This window comes from Microtus oregoni, unplaced genomic scaffold, assembly GCF_018167655.1.
Source record: "Microtus oregoni isolate MIOR12 unplaced genomic scaffold, Mior012 000003F_ref0000135, whole genome shotgun sequence".
NCBI lineage: Eukaryota > Metazoa > Chordata > Mammalia > Rodentia > Cricetidae > Microtus > Microtus oregoni.
The window spans coordinates 24,591,672-24,612,338 of NW_024543062.1; the positions used below are offsets into that span (position 1 = coordinate 24,591,672).

At 45.6% G+C, this 20,667-nt stretch overlaps 1 protein-coding gene across 2 annotated transcripts; it reads right to left on the reverse strand.

The window, feature by feature from the left end:
* Positions 1 to 10,435: 10,435 nt before the first annotated feature.
* Positions 10,436 to 20,134, reverse strand: Sirt4 (sirtuin 4). 2 transcript variants are annotated; one of them, XM_041648543.1, is made up of 6 exons: positions 20,103 to 20,134; positions 17,947 to 18,441; positions 16,385 to 16,679; positions 15,067 to 15,277; positions 13,640 to 13,774; positions 10,436 to 10,872 (listed from the first exon to the last, which is right to left on the reverse strand). In XM_041648543.1, the coding sequence occupies exons 2-4, from the start codon at positions 18,432 to 18,434 to the stop codon at positions 15,125 to 15,127; spliced, it is 936 nt and encodes a 311-aa protein (XP_041504477.1). In that variant the 5' UTR covers positions 18,435 to 18,441; positions 20,103 to 20,134; the 3' UTR covers positions 10,436 to 10,872; positions 13,640 to 13,774; positions 15,067 to 15,124. The 2 variants fall into 2 exon arrangements, with proteins under 2 accessions (XP_041504477.1, XP_041504476.1); XM_041648542.1 differs by lacking the exon at positions 13,640 to 13,774.
* Between the last annotated feature and the right edge of the window lie 533 nt (positions 20,135 to 20,667).

Here is a 20,667-nt window from a genome sequence, read left to right on the forward strand (position 1 = left end):
AGCTGGTGTGGGGTGGTGAGCCAGCCCTCTATCTGTGCCTCTGCGACAGCACCGATTCAGGCTCTGCCACCATCTACAGCAGCTCTGCTGGTCAGGACTGTCTGTGAGGGTGGACATATTCTACTTCTGTGCTACTCACATGGTAGTCACAGGCCCTGCCTGCTGACTGGACCCTGTCAGAGCACAGCTACAGGACTGTAAAGAGAGAAGTCACTTGTGTCCTCCTCTCACTCGAGATGAAACTCCTTCTGCTGGTTGTTCTGCTCACAGGTAGGACCCCTGTCCTCTCCGAGTGCCCCCATCTGTCTTCTCTTCAAGTGCAAGCTCCCACTTGTCACACCTGAAGTTTTGGTTTCCTGTTCCTATTGGGGTCTAATAGCCCCTAGGTTGGGGTTCCCTCCTCACCCTCATGTCCTCAACAGCTGGCACATTGACCTTAGAGGACTCCTTAGAAAAGTCCACTGCAGCCAGGAGTTGGTGGCATTTGCCTTTAATCCCAGCATTTCAGAAACAAAGGAATGCGGATCCCTGTGAGTTCAGTGCCAGCCTGGTCTACAGAGTGAGTTCCAGGACAGCCAGGTCATGCTGAGATGTGCAGACTCAAGTCCACTGCATTCACTTGCACAAGCTAAGAAAGTCCCTCTGCCTGTGCCGTATTTCCCTGGCACCAATTTACCTGGCCCTAACGTGCCACGGCAATTTGATTTTTTCTTATCATTTGAAAAAAATATTTATTTTTATTTTATGTGTATGAGTGTTTTGCCTGCATGTCTATCTGTGAACTGTATATGAGCAGTGTTTACAGAGGCCAGAGGAAGGTTGTGAGAACTGAGCTCATAGACAATTGTGAGCTGCCACGTGGGTGCTGGAATCAGAGCCTGGGTCCTTCCTACACAAGTTCAGCAAGTGCTCCTGGCTGCAGAGCCATCTCTCCAGCCCTTACTGTTATTTTATATGACCTTAACATGTGGATCAGGATTCCTCCAGCTCAACACTATTTCCCACAATTGAAACCTTCCTGCCCACACCTTCAAACTGTTAGGGTTAAATAGGTGCCTGACACCCTTCTGAAATTTATTTTTCCATGTGCTTTGTTTTTGTTTGTTTATTTGTATTTTTAACAAGACAGTTTCTCTGTGTCTGTACTGAAAATAACTCTGTAGATCACGCTGACTTTGATCTAGGATATCCACCTGCCTCAGCCTCCAGATTGCTGGGATTACACAGTGTGTGCTCCACTGTACACTTCATTTTAGTGGGGACCAAGGATCCCACTGCACACTGAATCCTGTCTCATTTACCTGCTCCTCAGCTGATGAACAGTTTGTTATGTCATGTGCTGACATTAAACATAGTGATCTGACCATTGGCCTTGTGTATGAGCTGTGAATGGCTGTACAACAGATTCCTTCTGAGTCTCCAGTGTGAAACAGTAGGAGGTGTTGGCTGCTTCTCTGGCTCAAGGTCTCAGCTAGAACTGTGATGAATCCCACTGCTGGCTGAGGCCGGTTTCACCTGGGCTTGAGTAAAAGTGGGGCAGTTCTCAAACTCAAGAGATGGCTGGATTGCTGGGTAATTGGCTGCTGACTGCAGAGTGTTCTTAACTCCTCAACACAGGGACCACAGGGAAGCTCACAGTGTGGACACTGTCTGCCCTTACAGTCAGAAAATGAGAAGGCAAGCAAGGCAAAGGCAATGTGTTTAGAACTCAGTCTTGGAGAGTCAGCCCAGCCCAGTACAGTGGTGCACATTTATAACACTAACAGTTGGGACACTGAGACCAAAGGGATGCTACAGAGTCTGAAGCTAGCCTGAGTTACAGGGCAATTCCTTGTCTTAAAAAGTTAGACACCTTCCTGATTAGGCCTGGTGACTTGAGTTTGGTCTCCAAGACCTACACAGTGGAAGGAGAAAAGCAACTCCCTAAAGATGTCCTCTGACCTCCTCTTGTGTAGTATCACATTGTTGAGTGCTCCCAAGTGTGTGCTTGCCACCCTGTGTGCAGGCCAGCACACACACGTACACAAACACACACACACACACACACACACAATTCACTGCTCTCCAGACACAGCAGCTGGGAGGAGTCAAGGAGGAAGCTGGCAGGCAGGCATCAGACCCCAGGTAGAGCCAAGTGGGGTTTACTGGGATGTGCTGTGCATTCTTGCAGCAGGCGCTACTGCACACAGCATCAGCCGCCGGGCTGTGCAGAGGTTTAGAAATGCCTTTGAATGTAATCCCAAGAGTGATTTAGAGACACTGGAGCGTGAACCTGAGAGAAATTTCTTTTTTTTTTTAATAGAAAATGTTTAATATATTTTTTTTGGAATTTTTTTTTTATTGAGAAAAGGAGAAAAAAAAAGTTTCCACCTCCTCCCAGCCTCCCATTTCCCTCCCCCTCCTCCCACCATTCTCCCCCTCCTCCCACCCTTCTCCTCCTCCCCCCACTCCTCTCCCCCTCCCTCTCCAGTCCAAAGAGCAGTCAGGGTTCCCTGCCCTGTGGTAAGTCCTAGGTCCTCCCCCCTCCGTCCATTTCTAGGAAGGTGAACCTCCAAACTGGCTAGGCTCCCACAAAGCCAGCACATTACGTAGGATCAAAACCCCGTGCCATTGTCCTTGGCATCTCATCAGCCCTCATTGTTCGCCATGTTCAGAGAGTCCAGTTTTATCCCATGCTTTTTCAGTCACAGTCCAGCTGGCCTTGGTGAGCTCCCAATAGATCAGCTCTACTGTCTCAGTGGGTAGGTGCACCCCTCGTGGTCCCGACTTCTTTGCTCATGTTCTCCCTCCTTCTGCTCCTCATTGGGACCTTGGGAGCTGAGTCCAGTGCTCCAGTGTGGGTCTCTGTCTCTATCTCCATCCATCACCAGATGAAGGTTCTATGATGATATGCAAGATATTCGTCAGTATTGCTATAGGATAGGGTCATTTCAGGTTCCCTATCCTCAGCTGCCCAAGGAACTAACTGGGGACCTCGGCTTGGGCACCTGGGAGCCACTCTAGGTTCAAGTCTCTTACCAACCCTAAGGTGGCTCCCTTAACTAAGAATTGTGCTTCCGTGCTCCCCTATCCAACCTTCCTTTATCCCAATCCTCCTTTTTCCTCAAGTTCCCCCTATCCTCCCCTTCTCCCTTTTCTCTCCCCATCTCTCCTTACCCCCATCTCACCCCACCCCCAAGATCCCAATTTTCTCCCCGGCAATTTTATCTACTTCCCTTAGCCAAGAGGATAACTATATGTTTTTCCTTTGGTTCACCTTCTTACTTATCTTCTTTAGGATCACCAATTGTAGACTCTGTGACCCTTATTTATGGCTAGAAACCAATTATGAGTAAGTACATCCCATATTCATCTTTTGGGGTCTGGGTTACCTCACTCAGGCTAGTGTTTTCTATTTCCTTCCATTTGCATGCAAAATTCGAGAAGTCATTGTTTTTTACCGCAGCGTAATACTCTAATGTGTAGATATTCCACACTTTCTTCATCCATTCTTCCATTGAAGGGCATCTAGGTTGTTTCCAGGTTCTGGCTATTACAAATAATACTGCTATGAACATAGTTGAACAAATGCTCTTGTCATATGATAGGGCATCTCTTGGGTATATTCCCAGGAGTGGTATTGCTGGGTCCAGGGGTAGGTTGATCCTGAATTTCCTGAGAAACAGAAACACCGATTTCCAAAGTGGTTGCACAAGATTGCATTGCACCAGCATGGATGAGGGTACCCCTTCCTCCACAGCCTCTCCAGCAAAGGCTATCATTGGAGTTCTTTATTTTAGCCATTCTGACAGGTGTAAGATGATATCTCAAAGTTGTTTTGATTTGCATTTCCCTGATCGCTAAGGAGGTTGAGCATGACCTTAAGTGTCTTTTGGCCATTTGAACTTCCTCTGCTGAGAATTCTCTGTTCAGTTCAGTGCCCCATTTTTTAATTGGGTTAATTAGCATTTTAAAGTCTAGTTTCCTGAGTTCTCTATATATTTTGGAGATCAGACCTTTGTCTGTTGTGGGGTTGGTGAAGATCTTCTCCCAGTCAGTAGGTTGCCTTTTTCTCTTGGTGACAGTGTCCTTTGCTTTACAGAAGCTTCTCAGTTTTAGTAGGTCCCATTTATTCAATGTTGTCCTAATGTCTGTACTGTTGGGGTTACACATAGGAAGCAATCTCCTGTGCCCATCTGTTGTAGGGTACTTCCCACTTTCTCCGAGAGAAATTTCTTATCGAGGACCATTCATCCCTTGTCGGTGTACAGAGCATTTGGCTGCTTATGTCTCAGACCCCTAAGAATCAGCCCCCATGAGGTTGATATAATCAGGTGAGTGATCCACCTGGTGGGGACTGGATCATCTGCACTGGGATGGGGAAAGGACACAAACACAGCATCTCATGAGGTATGAACAAGAAGACAGGCATATTCACCAAACATCGTGTTTTGTTTGGTTTATTTATTATGTATTGTTGTTTCTTTCCCAACAGCGGTTTTCTGTGTAGCCCCAGGTGTCCTGAAACTCTCTCTAGAGACCAATCTGGCTTTGAACTCAGAGATCTCCCTGCCTCTGCCTCATGAATGCTCAGATTAAAGGCCTGTATCACCACTCAGCATGTATATTCAAGAAGTGTCTTGTCATATAAAGAAATTGGTCCAGAAGGGCCCTGTGTCTAGAGGTCCCTGAAGGCAGAATTGTGAGATATAAAGAGTGGGCCTCGCTGTCCTCAGGCCCCAGACCAGGGCACGGCCATCACAGCCACCATCAAAGTGTCAGCCTCGGCTTTAAAAGGTCATCGAATCCTGAGAATTTATAATTTCACTATATTCCTGCAGCTTTGTTTAAAAATCATTTTTTGAGGGGGCTGGAGAGATGGCTCAGAGGGTAAGAGCACTGGCAGCTCTTCCAGAGGTCCCGAGTTCAATTCCCAGCAACCACATGGTGGCTGGTTTTTTTGTTGTTGTTGTTGTTTGTTTTTTGTTGTTGTTGTTGTTGTTGTTGTTGTTGTTGTTTTGAGACAGGGTTTCTCTGTGGCTTTGGAGCCTGTCCTGGAACTAGCTCTGTAGACCAAGCTGGTCTTGAACTCACAGAGATCCGCCTGCCTCTGCCTCTGCCTCCCGAGTGCTGGGATTAAAGGCGTGCGCCACCATCGACCAGCACAACCATCTGTAATGAGACCTGGTGCCTTCCTTACCAGCAGTACATTGTATGCTTAATAAATAAATAAATCTTTTAAAAAAATCATTTTTTTGAGACAGCATCTACTCTTGTATCCTTGACTTTTCTCGAACTCAGAGAACCAACTGCCACTGTCTCCAAGTACTGGGATGAAAGACAGAAACTACACACAAGTTGCTTTCAATAAATATGTGCTAATGGAAATCAGAGATTATCAAGCCTCGGGACCATTTCTTCTGGATCATTGTGTTGTTTAAATTATCCTGACATGTTTAAGAGACTGCAAGTGAGAATTGACCTCCTGTGGGTCCTCACTCAGCCTCGGCTGTTCCTTCCTCTCCCCAGGTGCTGCGAGAATCATAAAAGGTGCTATGAAGAGGCGAAGAAGCTTGGAGACTGCAAAATTTACGAAGACAACCACTATGACATTCCCTATTATTACTTCTGCTCTGGGAGGAAGCTCATCTGCAGGGGTAGGGTTACCTCCAGGAACTCTGGATTCTCCTTGGCCCTGGGCATGTTTTGAAGGGGCATGGAAGTAACAAGGACAGTCAACATTTAGCGATCATTACTTTCATCTCATTTGAATCACCACAACTTTATTAGGTAGATATTAAATTTAGATGAGGATATTGATGAGGAAGATGAGGAAGACTTGGCCACTTGCCCAAGGGTACCAAGTTTAGAAGTAATGGTTTTTAGTTCTGGAAAACAGGTTTACATCATTCCAATGCTTTTTTAAAGAACATTTAAAGATTTTATATATTTCTGGGAGAGATATGCCTGTGCCAAACACAGATGTGGAGGTTGAGGGCAAAAGCAGGAGTCTGTTCTCCTTCTGCCACGTGAGTCCTGGAGCCGGAACTTGTGTTCAGACTTGGCAGCGAGTACCTTTCTCCCATGAGCCATCTTGCCTGCCCAGAGTCTCTCCATTTAGCTGCTGGGTTATACTGATTCCATATTTAATAAACAACTGAAAGCTACATCATGAGCTACAAGACAAACACTGAACTAAACGCCTACGCTGGGCAAGATTTTTCATTCCCACTTACAGGAGAGGTTCAGAGGGCTGGGAATGCAGCTCAGCTGCTGGAGTGCTTGCCCAGCATGCACAGAGCCCTGGATCCATCCCCAGAACCCATACATTGAGTGTGGTGGTTCACATCAGCAATCCCAGCACTTGGGAGGCAGAGGCAGGTGGATTGTCTGAAATTGTGTAATTTCAGAAGTGGGTGTTCATATTTGTCGTTCTCCTGGCTTTAGGATTAAATATCCGTGATTATTTATTTTCCTGTATAGGAATGAGTTGGCATCCCCTGTCTTCTTCAGTCACTCTCTACCGTGTCTTTAGAGGCTGGGGCTCTCACTGAACAGAACGCTCACCTTTAGCTACGCTGACTGTCAAACAAGTTTTGAGGATCCATGCTCCCCACTTCCCAATAGAGTTCCAGATGCCCCATCTACACCTTGAATCTTGCATGGGTGCTGGGCATCCTAGGTCAGGCCCTCATGCTTGTATGGCAACTGCTTTGCCAACGGTGCCATCTCCCCAGCTCCACAATAAATATTTTTTTGTTTTTTCAAGACAGGCTTTCTCTGTGTAACAGTCCTGGCTTACTGAGATTATATCTTTGAACCTGGTTGACCTTGAATTCACTGAAATCCACCTAACTCTGCCTCCCAAGTGCTGGGATGATTTTTTTTATTATTATAAATGTGTTTCAACAATTTGGCCAAACCAATATATTTAGTTTGCTTTGTCTCTCAAGCCTAAGTCTACACCTATGGGAGGGCCACCAGCTCCTTTTGCCTACAAATGGCAGTGAGCAGGGTCATAGCTCCACTCAACTCCCTTTCTTGATTCTCTGCAGATAAAAACAATGCCGATCAGGATGCCATCTACAACTGTGACCGCAATGCTGCCAGCTGCATCTTATGGGCATTTTCCGACACGATGTTTGAAGAAGTTGGCTTCAACACCTTCTGTTAGACTTATCGCCCCATTTACTGCCTACACCTCCGCTGCCTGACAGGTTGTGTTCACTACACACTGTGCCTTCCAATAAAGCACCTACAGAAAGAGCTAAGCATTGGTGATGGTTTTCTCTGTCTACCAAACATAAATAGATCCTCAGAGAACATCCTTTGCTAGCCTTGGAAACTGAAGGTTAACAGGAAAGACATTGTCATTAGCAGAGCACCTTGAAGAGTGGGTTGCTGTGGGACATGGTCTTGTACTATGTAAAGATTTGTCACTTGAATTGGTTTGATAAAACGCTGACTGGCCTGTAGCCAGGCAGGAAGTATAGGCAGCGTAGCCAGAATAGGAGGATTCTGGAAAGAGGAAAAGCTCAGTCTACAGTTGTCACAGACAAATCAAAAGAAGGCAAAATGCAAATGTCTCACTGATAAAGGGACCACGCAATGTGGCTAACACAGACAACAATTATGGGTTAATGTAAGACATAAGAATTCGTTAATAAGAAAGGCTGAGCTAATAGGTCAACCAGTTTATAGTTAATGTAGGCTTCCGTGTGTTTCTTTGGGACTGAACGACTACAGGACAGGATGGGACAGAAACCTCTGTCAACAGTGGGTGATTAGCCCAGCCATGCCTCTTATCCCAGCACTCTGGGGTAGAGAGGCAGAGGCAGAGACAGGCAGATCTCTTGAGTTCAAGGACAACCAAAGATTAAAAATCAAGTTACAAGACAGCAAGGAACATTACAAAAAGAAACCCTGTCTGAAGCAAAAGAAGGAGGAGAGGAGGAAGAAAAAGAAGAGGAGGAGGAGAAGAAGTAGCCAGCATGAGATACAAATGGGGTAGGGGTGAAGACACAGAAAAGGGAAAGGAGAGGGGAGAGACAAAGCAGGAAAAGGTACAGGAGAGGAGGGGAGGGGAGGTGTTGGGAGGGAAAGAAAGAGAAGCAGAGAGAAGGGAGGGGAGAGAGGAAGAAGCAGTGTCATATGGGCACTAAAGGCCACACCTTGGCCCTAAAATGTGGGACTCAAAGAGCATCTGCTGTGTGCTCATTCTAGGAAGTGAGATATAGGAAAGCAAACTGGACTGACTGTAAACAGCCTGAAGGCAGGATGACATCCTGGTGGGCTTCCAGTCTTCACTGTGCCTAAACACACACCACAGGGCAAATGTCTCACTAAAGTACGCAGCAGCCTTTGTGCTACAAAGAAAACATAGCACGTCTTCTCCTGTCCATTTCTCTATCACAGGACCCCGCAGGTATAGACAGGCTAATCCCTGGTTCCCTGGTCAACCGGAATTAAGAATAAAATGTCCTATTGGTTGGTGTAGGCTACATGGTTCTCGGTCTCACTTTTCATTTAATGGACAGCTGCCCAGTCCTCTGCCTTTCTACCCCCAAAGCCATCCCCGCTCCTGTCCCACCCAAAGTTCAGGCCTTGCCCTGCCCAAGACAGGTCTGGGGAGCAGCAGGTGCAGCTTGAGCTGCCTACACAGACGCAGTGACCTAAGTTCAATTCCCAGCACTACACGTCAGCCCACGGCCATCTAGAATGGAATATGATGCTCTCTTCTGGTATGCAGATGTACATGCAGACAACACACCCACACACAGAAAATACATTTTTTAAAAATCTATAAAGGAGGGGCTGGAGAGATGGCTCAGTGGTTAAGAGCATTGCCTGCTCTTCCAAAGGTTCTGAGTTCAATTCCCAGCAACCACATGGTGGCTCACAACCATCTGTAATGAGGTCTGGTGCCCTCTTCTGGCCTGCAGACATACACACGGACAGAATATTGTATACATAATAAATAAATAAATAAATAAATAAATAATCTATAAAGGAAAATAAAACTGAGGCCCTGGGGAAGATCATCCAGAAATCTAGGTGTACTCGATAGGGACAAAAGTTAACAGAATTGAAGCCATCTCCTTCTCCATCCTATACACTAGCCGTTGAGGGGGAGGGGGGACTTGCTTACTGTGGGCCAGATGCTCGGCCATGTGACTTGTTCTTCAAAACCCACGGAAGTAACTATTATTCTAAGTTTTATTTTTTGAGGGTCTAGTGTGCTATCCCAGGCTAGCCTCCAACGCACTACGTAGGCAAGGATGACCTCAAGCTGCTAATGCTCCTGTCCTCAGCCTGAGAGCTGGGATTGCAGGGGTGCACCATCATACCCAGTTTATGTGCTAGGGATATAACCTAGGGTGTTGTGTTGCCAGGCAACCATTCTACCAACTGTGCTGCATCCCTAGCCAATCCTTATGTATTCAAAATATGCCTGGAAATCACACAAAATAACTTAGGTTCATCTAGTTAGTAAATAGAAAAACAGACTGAAACCCACTTCTGTCTATTTTCCAAGTTTCAATTCCATGCTCAACTCCGTTTGTAGTAAGTGTAAATGAGAAAGAAAACTTTCTAGGACGGGTGTGCTAGCACACACCTTTAATCCCAGCACTCAGGAGGCAGAGGCAGGTGGATTTCTGTAAGTTATGGTAAGCCTGATCTTCAGAGTGAGTTCCAGGGCTTTGGGAAATACCAAGTTCTTCTTGGGGGAGATTTGTTTGTTTATGTATTTATTTTTAGAATTCCACCTCAGTATAGAATACAAAGAAAACATGTATGCCTACAGGTGAGCCCTTGACTTAAAAGAAAAAAGTGAGGGGTGAGTAGGAAGGCTAGAGACATGGCTTAACAGGTATATAGAGCCCTAGCTACCTGTTCAGAGTTCAGTTCCCAGCACTTTCATAAACCCGCTGATGATGAACTGTGGCTCCAGCTCCAAGGATTCCATGACTCTTTGAGCAGCTGCACATACACTCAAGCATACACATGAACAAATTGAAAATAGTAAAATAAGTCTTTAAGAAAAAATCCTGGAGTGAAATCTACAACCCTGTGTGTCTTCTGAATGAATGACTGGGAAGCCCCACAGCTCTACACAGCCCAAGACCACAGATTACCCTGTGAGCTGAGATTGCTCCCGAGGTCAGGACAGGGAAGCATGAGCTGCCTGTCCCCAACTCAGACATGGGGCTTTCCAAGGAAGAGCGTGAGTCTTCATGTGCCTCATGTTTCAGGACACACCGGTTCTTTCCATCGAGCGCAGTGATCACACATACCAGCTGAAGAACCCACATGGAATGAACTGTTCTCTCTTTACACACCAGGTTCAAGGCAGGCGTCCCCTTCTGAGAGCGAACATCAAGTAGAAATCCTTAGGGCACACTAGCCTAAACACCTACTTTCTTGTATACACAAATGTACAGTCCATACAACTTGGTACGCTATTTAAAATAATTTATTGTTTGGTTAATAAAATTTCATTGTGCTGTTGCTCATGCTGTTAAAATATCAAAGTGCTTCAGTCAGACAGAACCATGTGGAATTAGAAGTCAATTATAGATGCCCTTCTGGTTCTTCCCTGAATTAGTGAGGTCTGAATGGTGGCCTCCACAGACCACGCTGGCTCATGGACTTCCCAGGTGTTCCTTCTTCCCAGTGGGATGAAAAGGAAGGTGGCACAGTTGTGCTGTCAAGAACAGCTGCTTCTTTAAAGTCCTTCTTAGGAGGGCAGCTCTCATCTGCACGAGGACTCTGACAGCTGTCTGTAAACGGGGGTGTGCACTGGTGGACTGGCCTGCAGACATTGCTTTGTGCCCTCTATAGGGCGTAGTCAGCTTCCATTAGTTTGAAGGCAAAGGAAGAAACTTTCGGCATCTAAAAAGAAATCAAACAGGATAATATTAACGGAGAGGATGAAATGGTTGCAAACATCAACTTACCTAAAACAAAACAAAACAACAACAAAAAAAGGATGGACCAGGCATGGTGTCACACACATTTAATCCCAGCACTTTGAGGGCAGAGGCAGGTGGATCAGAGGCAGCCTGGTCTACACAGGCCAGCCAGGACTACACAGAAAGACTCTGAAAACCACCGGGTGGTGGTGGCGAACGCCTTTAATCCCAGCACTCAGGAGGCAGAGGCAGGTGAATCTCTGTGAGTTCGAGGCCAGCCTGGTCTACAAAAGCTAGTTCCAGGACAGGATCCATAGCTACAGAGAAACCCTGACTTGAATAACCAAAAAAAAAAACAAAAAGGACTCCCAAAAACAACCAAAAACCAAACCCAAGGCCTGTGAGAAGGCTCTGTGGGGAAAGTGGGGAAAGGAGCTTTCTACCAGCCCAGAGGGCATGAGCTCAATCCCCAGAACCCACAAGGTAGAAGGCAAGGGCTGACTCCTATACATTGTTCCCTGACCTGGACACGTGTGCCATGTTACCTGTGCATCCACACACATGCACACACATACAAAATAAAGCTGCAAAAATGTCCAGCATTTACAAACAGTGGTGATGCACACCTTTAATCCCAGCCCTCCAGATGCAGAGAGAAGTGAATCTCTGTGAGTTCAAGGCCAGCTTGGTCTACAGTGCTAGTTCTAGGACAGCCAAGGCTACACAAAGAAACTCTTTTTTCAGAAAAAAAAGAAGAAATAAAGTACAGAAATGAGTCTTAGTATATTATGGTAAGTAGAGAAAACTATATGCTGGCAGGGTGTGGAAGTGCAAACCTGAAATGTGAGTACAAAGATGGCTGAGGCAGGGGCACTTCAAGTTTGAAGCTAGTTTGGACTACATATCAAGTCCCTGTCACAAAAAAAAAAAATTAAAAATCTACACAGTCGTTGAAAAGTCCATGAACGCATGAATGTATGTACAGATGGAAGGATGGACACACTGACAGATGTATGTATAGATGAAGGGATGGACACACTGACAGATGTATGTATAGATGGAAGGATGGACACACTGACAGATCTATGTATAGATGGAAGGATGGACACACTGACAGATGTATGTATAGATGGAGAGATGGACACACTGACAGATGTATGTATAGATGAGGGATGGACACACTGACAGATGTATGTATAGATGAGGGATGGACACACTGACAGATGTATGTATAGATGGAGAGATGGACACACTGACAGATCTATGTATAGATGAGGGATGGACACACTGACAGATGTATGTATAGATGGAAGGATGGACACACTGACAGATGTATGTATAGATGAGGGATGGACACACTGACAGATGTATGTATAGAGGAGGGATGGACACACTGACAGATGTATGTATAGATGAGGGATGGACACACTGACAGATGTATGTATAGATGGAAGAATGGACACACTGACAGATGTATGTATAGATGAGGGATGGACACACTGACAGATGTATGTATAGAGGAGGGATGGACACACTGACAGATGTATGTATAGATGAGGGATGGACACACTGACAGATATATGTATAGATGGAAGGATGGACACACTGACAGATGTATGTATAGATGGAGGGATGGACACACTGACAGATGTATGTATAGATGAGATGGACACACTGACAGATCTATGTATAGATGGAAGGATGGACACACTGACAGATGTATGTATAGATGGAAGGATGGACACACTGACAGTTGTATGTATAGATGAGGGATGGACACACTGACAGATGTATGTATAGATGGAAGAATGGACAAACTGACAGATGTTTGTATAGATGACTATGGTCACAATGAAAGATGTATGTATAGAAGGAGGGATGGACACACTGATGGATGGATGTATAGATGGAGACATAAACACACAGAAAAATGTTATTCATTCTCAGAGGTTGGTTAATAGTGGTGTCAGAGTTATGGGAATTGGTAGGTTTCTTCCTGAAGTGATAGAAATTCTTTAATTATGTAATAACTACACCAAGTTTGAAAATGTATACTAAAATGTACCTTCAAGATTTTTTTTTTTAAGCTGAGCAGTGGCAGTGCACGCTTTTGTTCCCAGCAGAGCAGCCCAATCTCTGTAAGTTCGAGGCCAGCCTGGTCTACAGAGAGAGTTCCAGGATAGCTTGGGTTAAACAGAGAAACCCTGTCTCAAAACTCACCCTCAAAAGAGAGGTTTATTTTTAATTACATGAGCACTCATGTGTCTGTATGCGCGGATGTCCTCAGACATGAATATATGTCTATATACATATATATATACATATAAACTCAGACAAGAATACATGTCTATATACATACATATATACATATGTCCTCAGACATGAATACATGTCTATATACATACATATATACATATAACCTCAGACAATACATGTCTATATACATACATATATACATATGTCCTCAGACAAGAATACATGTCTATATACATACATATATACATATGACCTCAGACAAGAATACATGTCTATATACATACATATATACATATGTCCTCAGACAAGAATACATGTCTATATACATACATATATACATATGTCCTCAGACAAGAATACATGTCTATATACATACATATATACATATGTCCTCAGACAAGAATACATGTCTATATACATCCATATATACATATGTCCTCAGACAAGAATACATGTCTATATACATACATATATACATATATACATATGACCTCAAAGAGTTCCGAAGAGGATGTTGGACTCCCCTGGAACTGGAGTTCAGGCAGCTGTGAGCCACCAGCTGGGAAATGGGCTCTAGTCCTCTGCAAAAGCAGTGCACACCAGGGACATCTTGTGTTGTGTTGTTTCTAAAGAAAGACAAACAAGGGCTGGAGAAATAACTCACTGATGAAGAGCACTGGCTGCTCTTCCAGAGGTCCTGAGTTCAATTCCCAGCACCACATGGTGGCTCACAGCCGTCTGTAAGGGCATCTGAGGCCCTCTCCTGTACTGCAGACCTACTGGTAGACACAGCGCTCATAAACATAAATAAATACAGAAACCTCTAAAGAAAGACAAATAAACTAGACCTAAAACTGGGTGCACCCTTGGCAAGCTGGGTCAAGAGGACTGCAACAGATCCAAGGCCAGGCTGGGCTACATAGCAAGTGTCACAACAGCCAGGGTTACACAGCAAAACTATGTCCTTAGAAGCCAACAACACAGGGCTGAGTGATGGCTCAGCCTGCAAGAGCATTTGCTGCTCCCAAAGAGGCCCTGGCTTGGTTGCCAGCATCCATGGAGTAGATTACAACCTGTAACTCCTGGACCAGGGAATCTAATGCCCCCTTCTGGCCTCTGTAGGCACTGCATGAATATGTTGCACAGACAAATATCCAAGCAAAACATCATACACAAAAATTAAAAACAGGTTAAAAACAAAAACATAACAACAGTAAAAATCCTATCTACTGTTAAAAGTAAAGTTAGTTTTAATTTTTTTTTTTTTAAAAAAATGGTCATATGGGGGCTGGAGAGATTGCTAAGGGTTAAGAGCATTGCCTGCTCTTTCAAAGGTCCTGAGTTCAATTCCCAGCAACCACATGGTGGCTCACAAACATCTGTAATGAGGTCTGGTGCCGGGGGCTGGAGAGATGGCTCAGTGGTTAAGAGCATTGCCTGCCCTTCCAAAGGTCCTGAGTTCAATTCCCAGCAACCACATGGTGGCTCACAACCATTTGTAATGAGGTCTGGCGCCCTCTTCTGGCCTGTAGGCATACAGACAGAACATTGTATACTAAATAAATAAATATTTAGAAAAAAAAAAAGAGGTCTGGTGCCCTCTTCTGGCCTGCAGACATACACACAGATACATAATAAATAAATAAATAAATAAAGTCATATGTTAAGTCTAGAGCTGTCTTTTTTGTCTGCCACCTGAGTCCTTAATCTAACAGGAAGTTGAATCTGTCATCTGGTTTTTGTTTTTGAATTTGGAGTTAGGGTCTCATACCTGTGACCTAATCTAGCCTAGAACCCACTATGTATGGAGACTGGCCCTGACCTCTAGACCACCGTCTAATTAGACTCTTGAGGGCTGGGGTCACAAACATGAGCCACTACACCAGATTAGACCCTTCTGTCTGAGAAGGTGTCTTACCTTTAGCAGCAGGACTCAACAGGAACTCCATTCCCAGACTCTGAGCACCAGACCTCGGTCACTGTGGATCTATTAAAGGCAGCAACTCTCCGCAGCGGGAATCCAGCTTCAGGCAGGCCAAGTCATCTGACCTAGTGGGTCCAATGTTCAGAATGGCAATAGGAAGCTTCTTCTCCCGGGCAGTGAGGATGAACCGGTAACCAGAGTACACCTGCCCAGATGGAGGACAAGAGTTCGCTCTAGATCCAGGTAAAGAACCACCTCACCTCAGAAACAAAGCACAACAAAAAAAGATAAAAGGGAGAAGAGAAGCTCGGCAGGTAAAGGAGCCAGCAGCCATGCCAGATGGTGTCAGTTCAATTCCCAAAACCCACGAAACCCATGATGAAAGGTAGGTAGGGGAGAACTAATCCCACAAGTTGTCGTCTGACCTACAGACAATCAACCACCAACCAATCAGTCAATCGATCACTCAGTCTACAAGTCTACAAAGGGGTGGTGGTACTTGGGAAATGGTTCTTTGGAGAAAGCTCTTGCTGCCCAAGTGTGGGAGCCTGAGATCAGATTCCCAGCATCCATGTAAACACTGGGTTTGGTGGGAATCGTGTGTAAACCTAATGTTCACAGAGGGAAACCAAACGGTTCCTAAGAGCTCACTGACCAGCCAGTCCAGTCATTCCAGGGCCTCTAAGTTCAGTGAGAGACTGTGTCACAAATTATGCCAGGGATTGGAGAGATGACTCAGTGGTTAAGAGCACTTGTTGCTCTTGCATAGGACCCGGGTTCAGTTCCCAACACCCAGGGCTGTTGAAACCCTGTCTTGGGGGCTAGAGAGATGGCTCAGTGGTTAAGAGCACTGCCTGCTCTTCCAAAGGTCCTGAGTTCAATTCTCAGCAACCACATGGTGGCTCACAACCATCTGTAATGAGGTCTGGTGCCCTCTTCTGGCCTGCAAGCATGAATGTAGGCAGAATACTGTATACATAATAAATAAATCTGAAAGAAAGAAAGAAAGAAAGAAAGAAACCAAAAAAAAAAAAAATGTCCCACAAAGTGACCTTTTATAAAAAAAGAAACCCTGTCTCAAAACAAAAGCAAAAACCCTAAAGTAGGCAGTAACAGACACCCAACACTGACACGCCAGCATACACATGTGCACACTCATGCATATATATATATATATATATACACACACACACTCACACGCACACACTCACACACGAAGACTAAAAGGGAAGCTCAACTAAGAGCAAACCTCTAGGGCTTCACACCCTATAAAACGGGCAAGGGCCTCTGCAACCCTTACAGAGCCAGGTACCTGCAGGGACGATCCGACCACCAGTAGCGAATCAGCCTCTTTCACGCGCCTGTGCACAAAGTCAACCTTGTCTGGGTTCACTGTGTCCCCAAAGAAAACAACATCTGGTTTCAGCGGACCTCCGCACCGATCACAGGACGGGACCTGAAAGCTCCGGACCTGTTCCTCAGTGAGGAACACATCACCGTCGGGGGCCACGCCCTGCGCCTCAGCGCTCCAGCTGGGGTTCAGGACTTGGAAGCGTTCCTGCAGTACCCTGCGGGAAGTCTGTTCCCCACAGCTCAGGCACAGGACTCTAAAGGCAATATGAGACCTTCTGAGTATAGTTCCTGGGAGGGATAAAGCCCCAACCATTTTCAATCCCCCGACAAAAAACAATCACAAGTAGGACATCCAGTTTCATTTTCGTGTTCTCCTTTCCCTTCTTTGCAACCTTCTAGAACAGTGGTTCTCAACCTGTGGGCCACAAACCTTTGGGGTTGAACGACTTTTTCACAAGGGGTCGGATATCAGATATCCTGCATAACAGATATTTATGTTATGATTCCAAACAGTGGCAAAATTATAGTTATGAAGTAACGACAAACATAATTCTTTGACTGGGGTCACCACAACACGAGGAACCATATTAAAGGGCCGCAGCGTTAGGAAGGCTGAGAACCACTAGGCTAGAACAAGGTCCCGACTGATGTTTATCACTACATTTGCGTATGGCCAGCCACCATTTTGTCCACAGTCGATCACCTTGGTACTCAAACCTGTGCCCCTCCGCAGTGCCTGTGTGGACACTTTTTGAAGGGTGGTGGCGCACGCCTTTAATCCCAGCACTGGGGAGGCAGAGGCAGGCTGGGTTTCTGTGAGTTTGAGACCAGCCTGGTCTACAGAGTGAGTTCCAGGTTACTCAAGGCTACACAGAGAGACTCCATAAAACAAACAAATAGGAAGAAACAAGAAGTGAGCATGTTAGGGAGTTAATTCCCCAACAGTGATGCTGGACCATAGTGAGATTGGAGATGGTTTATTAACACCCTAGTTTTCTTCACTTTTGGTGAAATAATTCTCATTTTTTCAACCCAAACTCAGGGTTAGCAATACTACTCACCACCCCCAAAGTGGCTCTTTCTGTACAGTTGCGATAACTCTGAACTACAGTCTAGACTGGGGGTCCCCGAGGGGTGCAGCCCCACTCACGCTACAGTCTAGACTGGGGGTCCCCGGGATGCAACCCCACTCACGCTACAGTCTAGACCGGGGGTCCCCGGGATGCAGCCCCACTCACGCTACAGTCTAGACTGGGGGTCCCCGCGGGGTGCAGCCCCACTCACATTTTTCCTGGTGCTGGGAAACTGAACCCAGAGCTTTGCACATGCGAGCAGCGCACCACACAAGCCAGCCTGCTCCCTTCTCAGTTTCTGTCCCTATTTCCCCTCTCAGTTCTCTCGGCTATCTCCAAAGCCAACGACTTGCCCAGGAAGCCTTGGCTGCGGATCTAAGGCAGCCAACCGCCCTTCGCCTGGGGAACCACACATCCTTTTATGGGCAAACCCCGCAGACTCCAGCACCTGTGCATGCATCCATGGAGCTCTGTCAGCCGCTGGTTCCCCGCCTTAGAGTGCAGAGCATCCACGTTCTGAGTCACCAACCAGTGCAGCTTCCCCAATTTCTCCCAGTTGCTCAAGGCCCAATGTGCTGGGTTGGGTTGGTGAGAGGAGAACTGAGGCCAGCCCACAAAGTTTCTGGCCCAGTACCGCTGACGAACTGGAGCGCTGCGTATGAAATCGATATGCTGGATGGGTCTCCGGTCCGTGCGGGCGTAAAGACCCACCTTTTCCGACCTGTAGTCTGGGATCCCAGACTCCGTGGAGATTCCTGCGCCAGTAATCACTAGAAGTTTCTTGGAAAGGGTAATGAAGCGCTGTAACTCCTTGATCTTCTCAGGGTCCAGAGGAGGGCTTGGCGGCACGAATAACCCAGTAGGTCCATGAGAGCACGGCCGGCTGAGGTTCGCTGTCCAATGGGCTTTTGTTGACCTGAAAGTCAATCCACTCATTCTCCTTCTAGAGAAAAAGAAATCCATGAGAGAAGCTGGGTTTTACCAAGAAAGTTAACCACCAAGCGAGGAATGGATAAACAAAAAGCATGTCTATCCACTGCGGGTATACATCAGCTATGAAAATTCGTCATGGTGGTCCATGCCTAGAATTGCAGCACTCGGGAGATGGAAGCAGGAAGGTTAAGGGCTATCCTCAGCTAACGAGAGAGTTAGAGGCCAGTCTGGGCTAAACTCAAAAGAGAAATCGAGAGACAGTACATGGTGGGGGGTTGTGTTAAATATAAGAAGTCAGTTACAGGGTTGGAGAGATGGGTCAGAGGTTAAGGGCACTGGTTGTTCTTCCAAAGGTTCTGGGTTAAATTCCGGAACCCACATGGGGGCTCACTCTAGTTTCAGGTGATCAGACCCCGTCTTCTGGCCTCTGCAATCACTGGGAGCAAAGGTGGTTGGTACACAAATATATGTGCAGGTAAAATACACGGAAAATTTAATTTAGCAAATTTTAATTTTTTTTTTTTTTTTTTTTTTTTTTTTTTTTTTTTTTTTTTTTTTTTTAGTTTTTTCAAGACAGGGTTTCTCTGTGGTTTTGGAGCCTGTCCTGGAACTAGCTCTTGTAGACCAGGCTGGTCTCGAACTCACAGAGATCCACCTGCCTCTGCCTCCCAAGTGCTGGGATTAAAGGCGTGTACCACCACTGCCCGGCTAAATTTTAAATATTTTAAAAACAAACTTTTCTTCCTTCCGTGGAGCCCTGACTGTCCTGGAACTCATTCTGTAGACCAGGCTAGCCTCGAACTCACAGAGATCCATCCACCTTCTCTGCTTCCTGAGTCCTGGGATTAAAGGCGTGCAGCACCATATGGGTCTACTTATCTGTATTTTCGTTAATACTATCCATCAAGGGACTATTTGCTCTCTAACCCTGCTTTGTTTAAATCAGAATTATTACTTTTTCTTTTCTTTTCTTTTCTTTTCTTGAGACAGGATGCCTGTAGCCCGGGCACACCCAGCTAAACCAGAATTACCTTATTTCTCCATGAGATATTTGAATTCTAGTATGTTAGGTTTTTTTTTATTTTCTCTTTCGTTGGTGTTTGCTTTTGTTTTGTTTTTCTACATGGTGTTGGGTATCCACAACACTATGTAATCACTCATTCTATCACCAAGCTATACCCAGTCCAACATGGCAGTTTTCAGGACGTTGATCTGATCTTTCGGGCGTTTGGTTTTATTCGTGTCTTCACAAGCACACTTTAAATTACTTCATTTCCCTCATAATATCTGTTTAATGTGCTCTGTAAATTCTGCTAGTTGGACACAGAAGACAACGCGCGCGCGCACGCACGCACACACTTGCCTGTCTGGTTTTCTAGTTTTAAAAACAAGCATTGGATACATCCTGTGATATAATGCAGAAATTACCTAGCGACAGGCAAACATTTTAGGCTTGGCTTTCTACACATAAGGTCAGGACCCGGCTTTCTCCAGGACATTCCACAACTACACGTGAAAGCTAAACAAACAGTCGGGTTTGTTTTCCTCCGTGTCCCCTCGGGAACAAAGAGGACAAATGGGATCCCCTGTTTAAAAAAAAAAAAAAAAAAAAAAAAAAAAAGCAAAAAAGCACAACTGGAAACCTAATGCCGAATCGGAATACTTACTTACCTTCCACAATTTTCACCCAACAGTAGGACCAGCTCGCTACCTACCTGTGCATCTTGGGAAGTGTAGTCCGTGAAGCCTATTTAATTGGAAAGCAAACTACAAGTCCCACAATCCTGCGGGTCTCTCACTTCAAGGTCCTACCGCAGTCCTCCCCTGACTTCCGTTTGTCTTTCCTGGTCAGCTCAGTTAAGGTTCCGTGTGCGCTGCTGACACCTGGGATTATGCGTGCCTTTTGGGGGTTTTGTGTTTGGTTAATTGGTTGGTCTTTCTGTGTTACGTTGTTTTTTGAGGCAGGGTCTCTGACTCCAAATTCCTATCCTCCTGTCTCCACTTCAAAAGTGCTCGGATTATGGGCTAGTGCCACCATGCCTGGTAGAGAAATGGTTAATGTTTCCAAAGTCCTGTGTGCAAAAAAGCATCTAAACAGCCCTACTTTAGGAATTCACCCTATTTTTTTGTTTTTCGAGACAGGGTTTCTCTTTGTACCCTTAGCCTGTATAGACCAGGCTGGCCTCGAACTCAGAGATCTGCCTGACTCTCTCTGCCTCTTTTTGCTGGGACTAAA

Bases quoted from the DNA above. Each gene is read 5' to 3' on its own strand.
- Sirt4 (XM_041648542.1), bottom strand. From the start codon at position 18,434: ATGAGTGGATTGACTTTCAGGTCAACAAAAGCCCATTGGACAGCGAAC. The intron at 16,680-17,946 runs GTGCTGGAGTCT...TATTGCCTTTAG, and splicing joins CTCCATGGATGCATGCACAG to AGTCCTGTGCCTGAGCTGTG. The intron at 15,278-16,384 runs GTACCTGGCTCT...CCATCTGGGCAG, and splicing joins TGGTCGGATCGTCCCTGCAG to GTGTACTCTGGTTACCGGTT.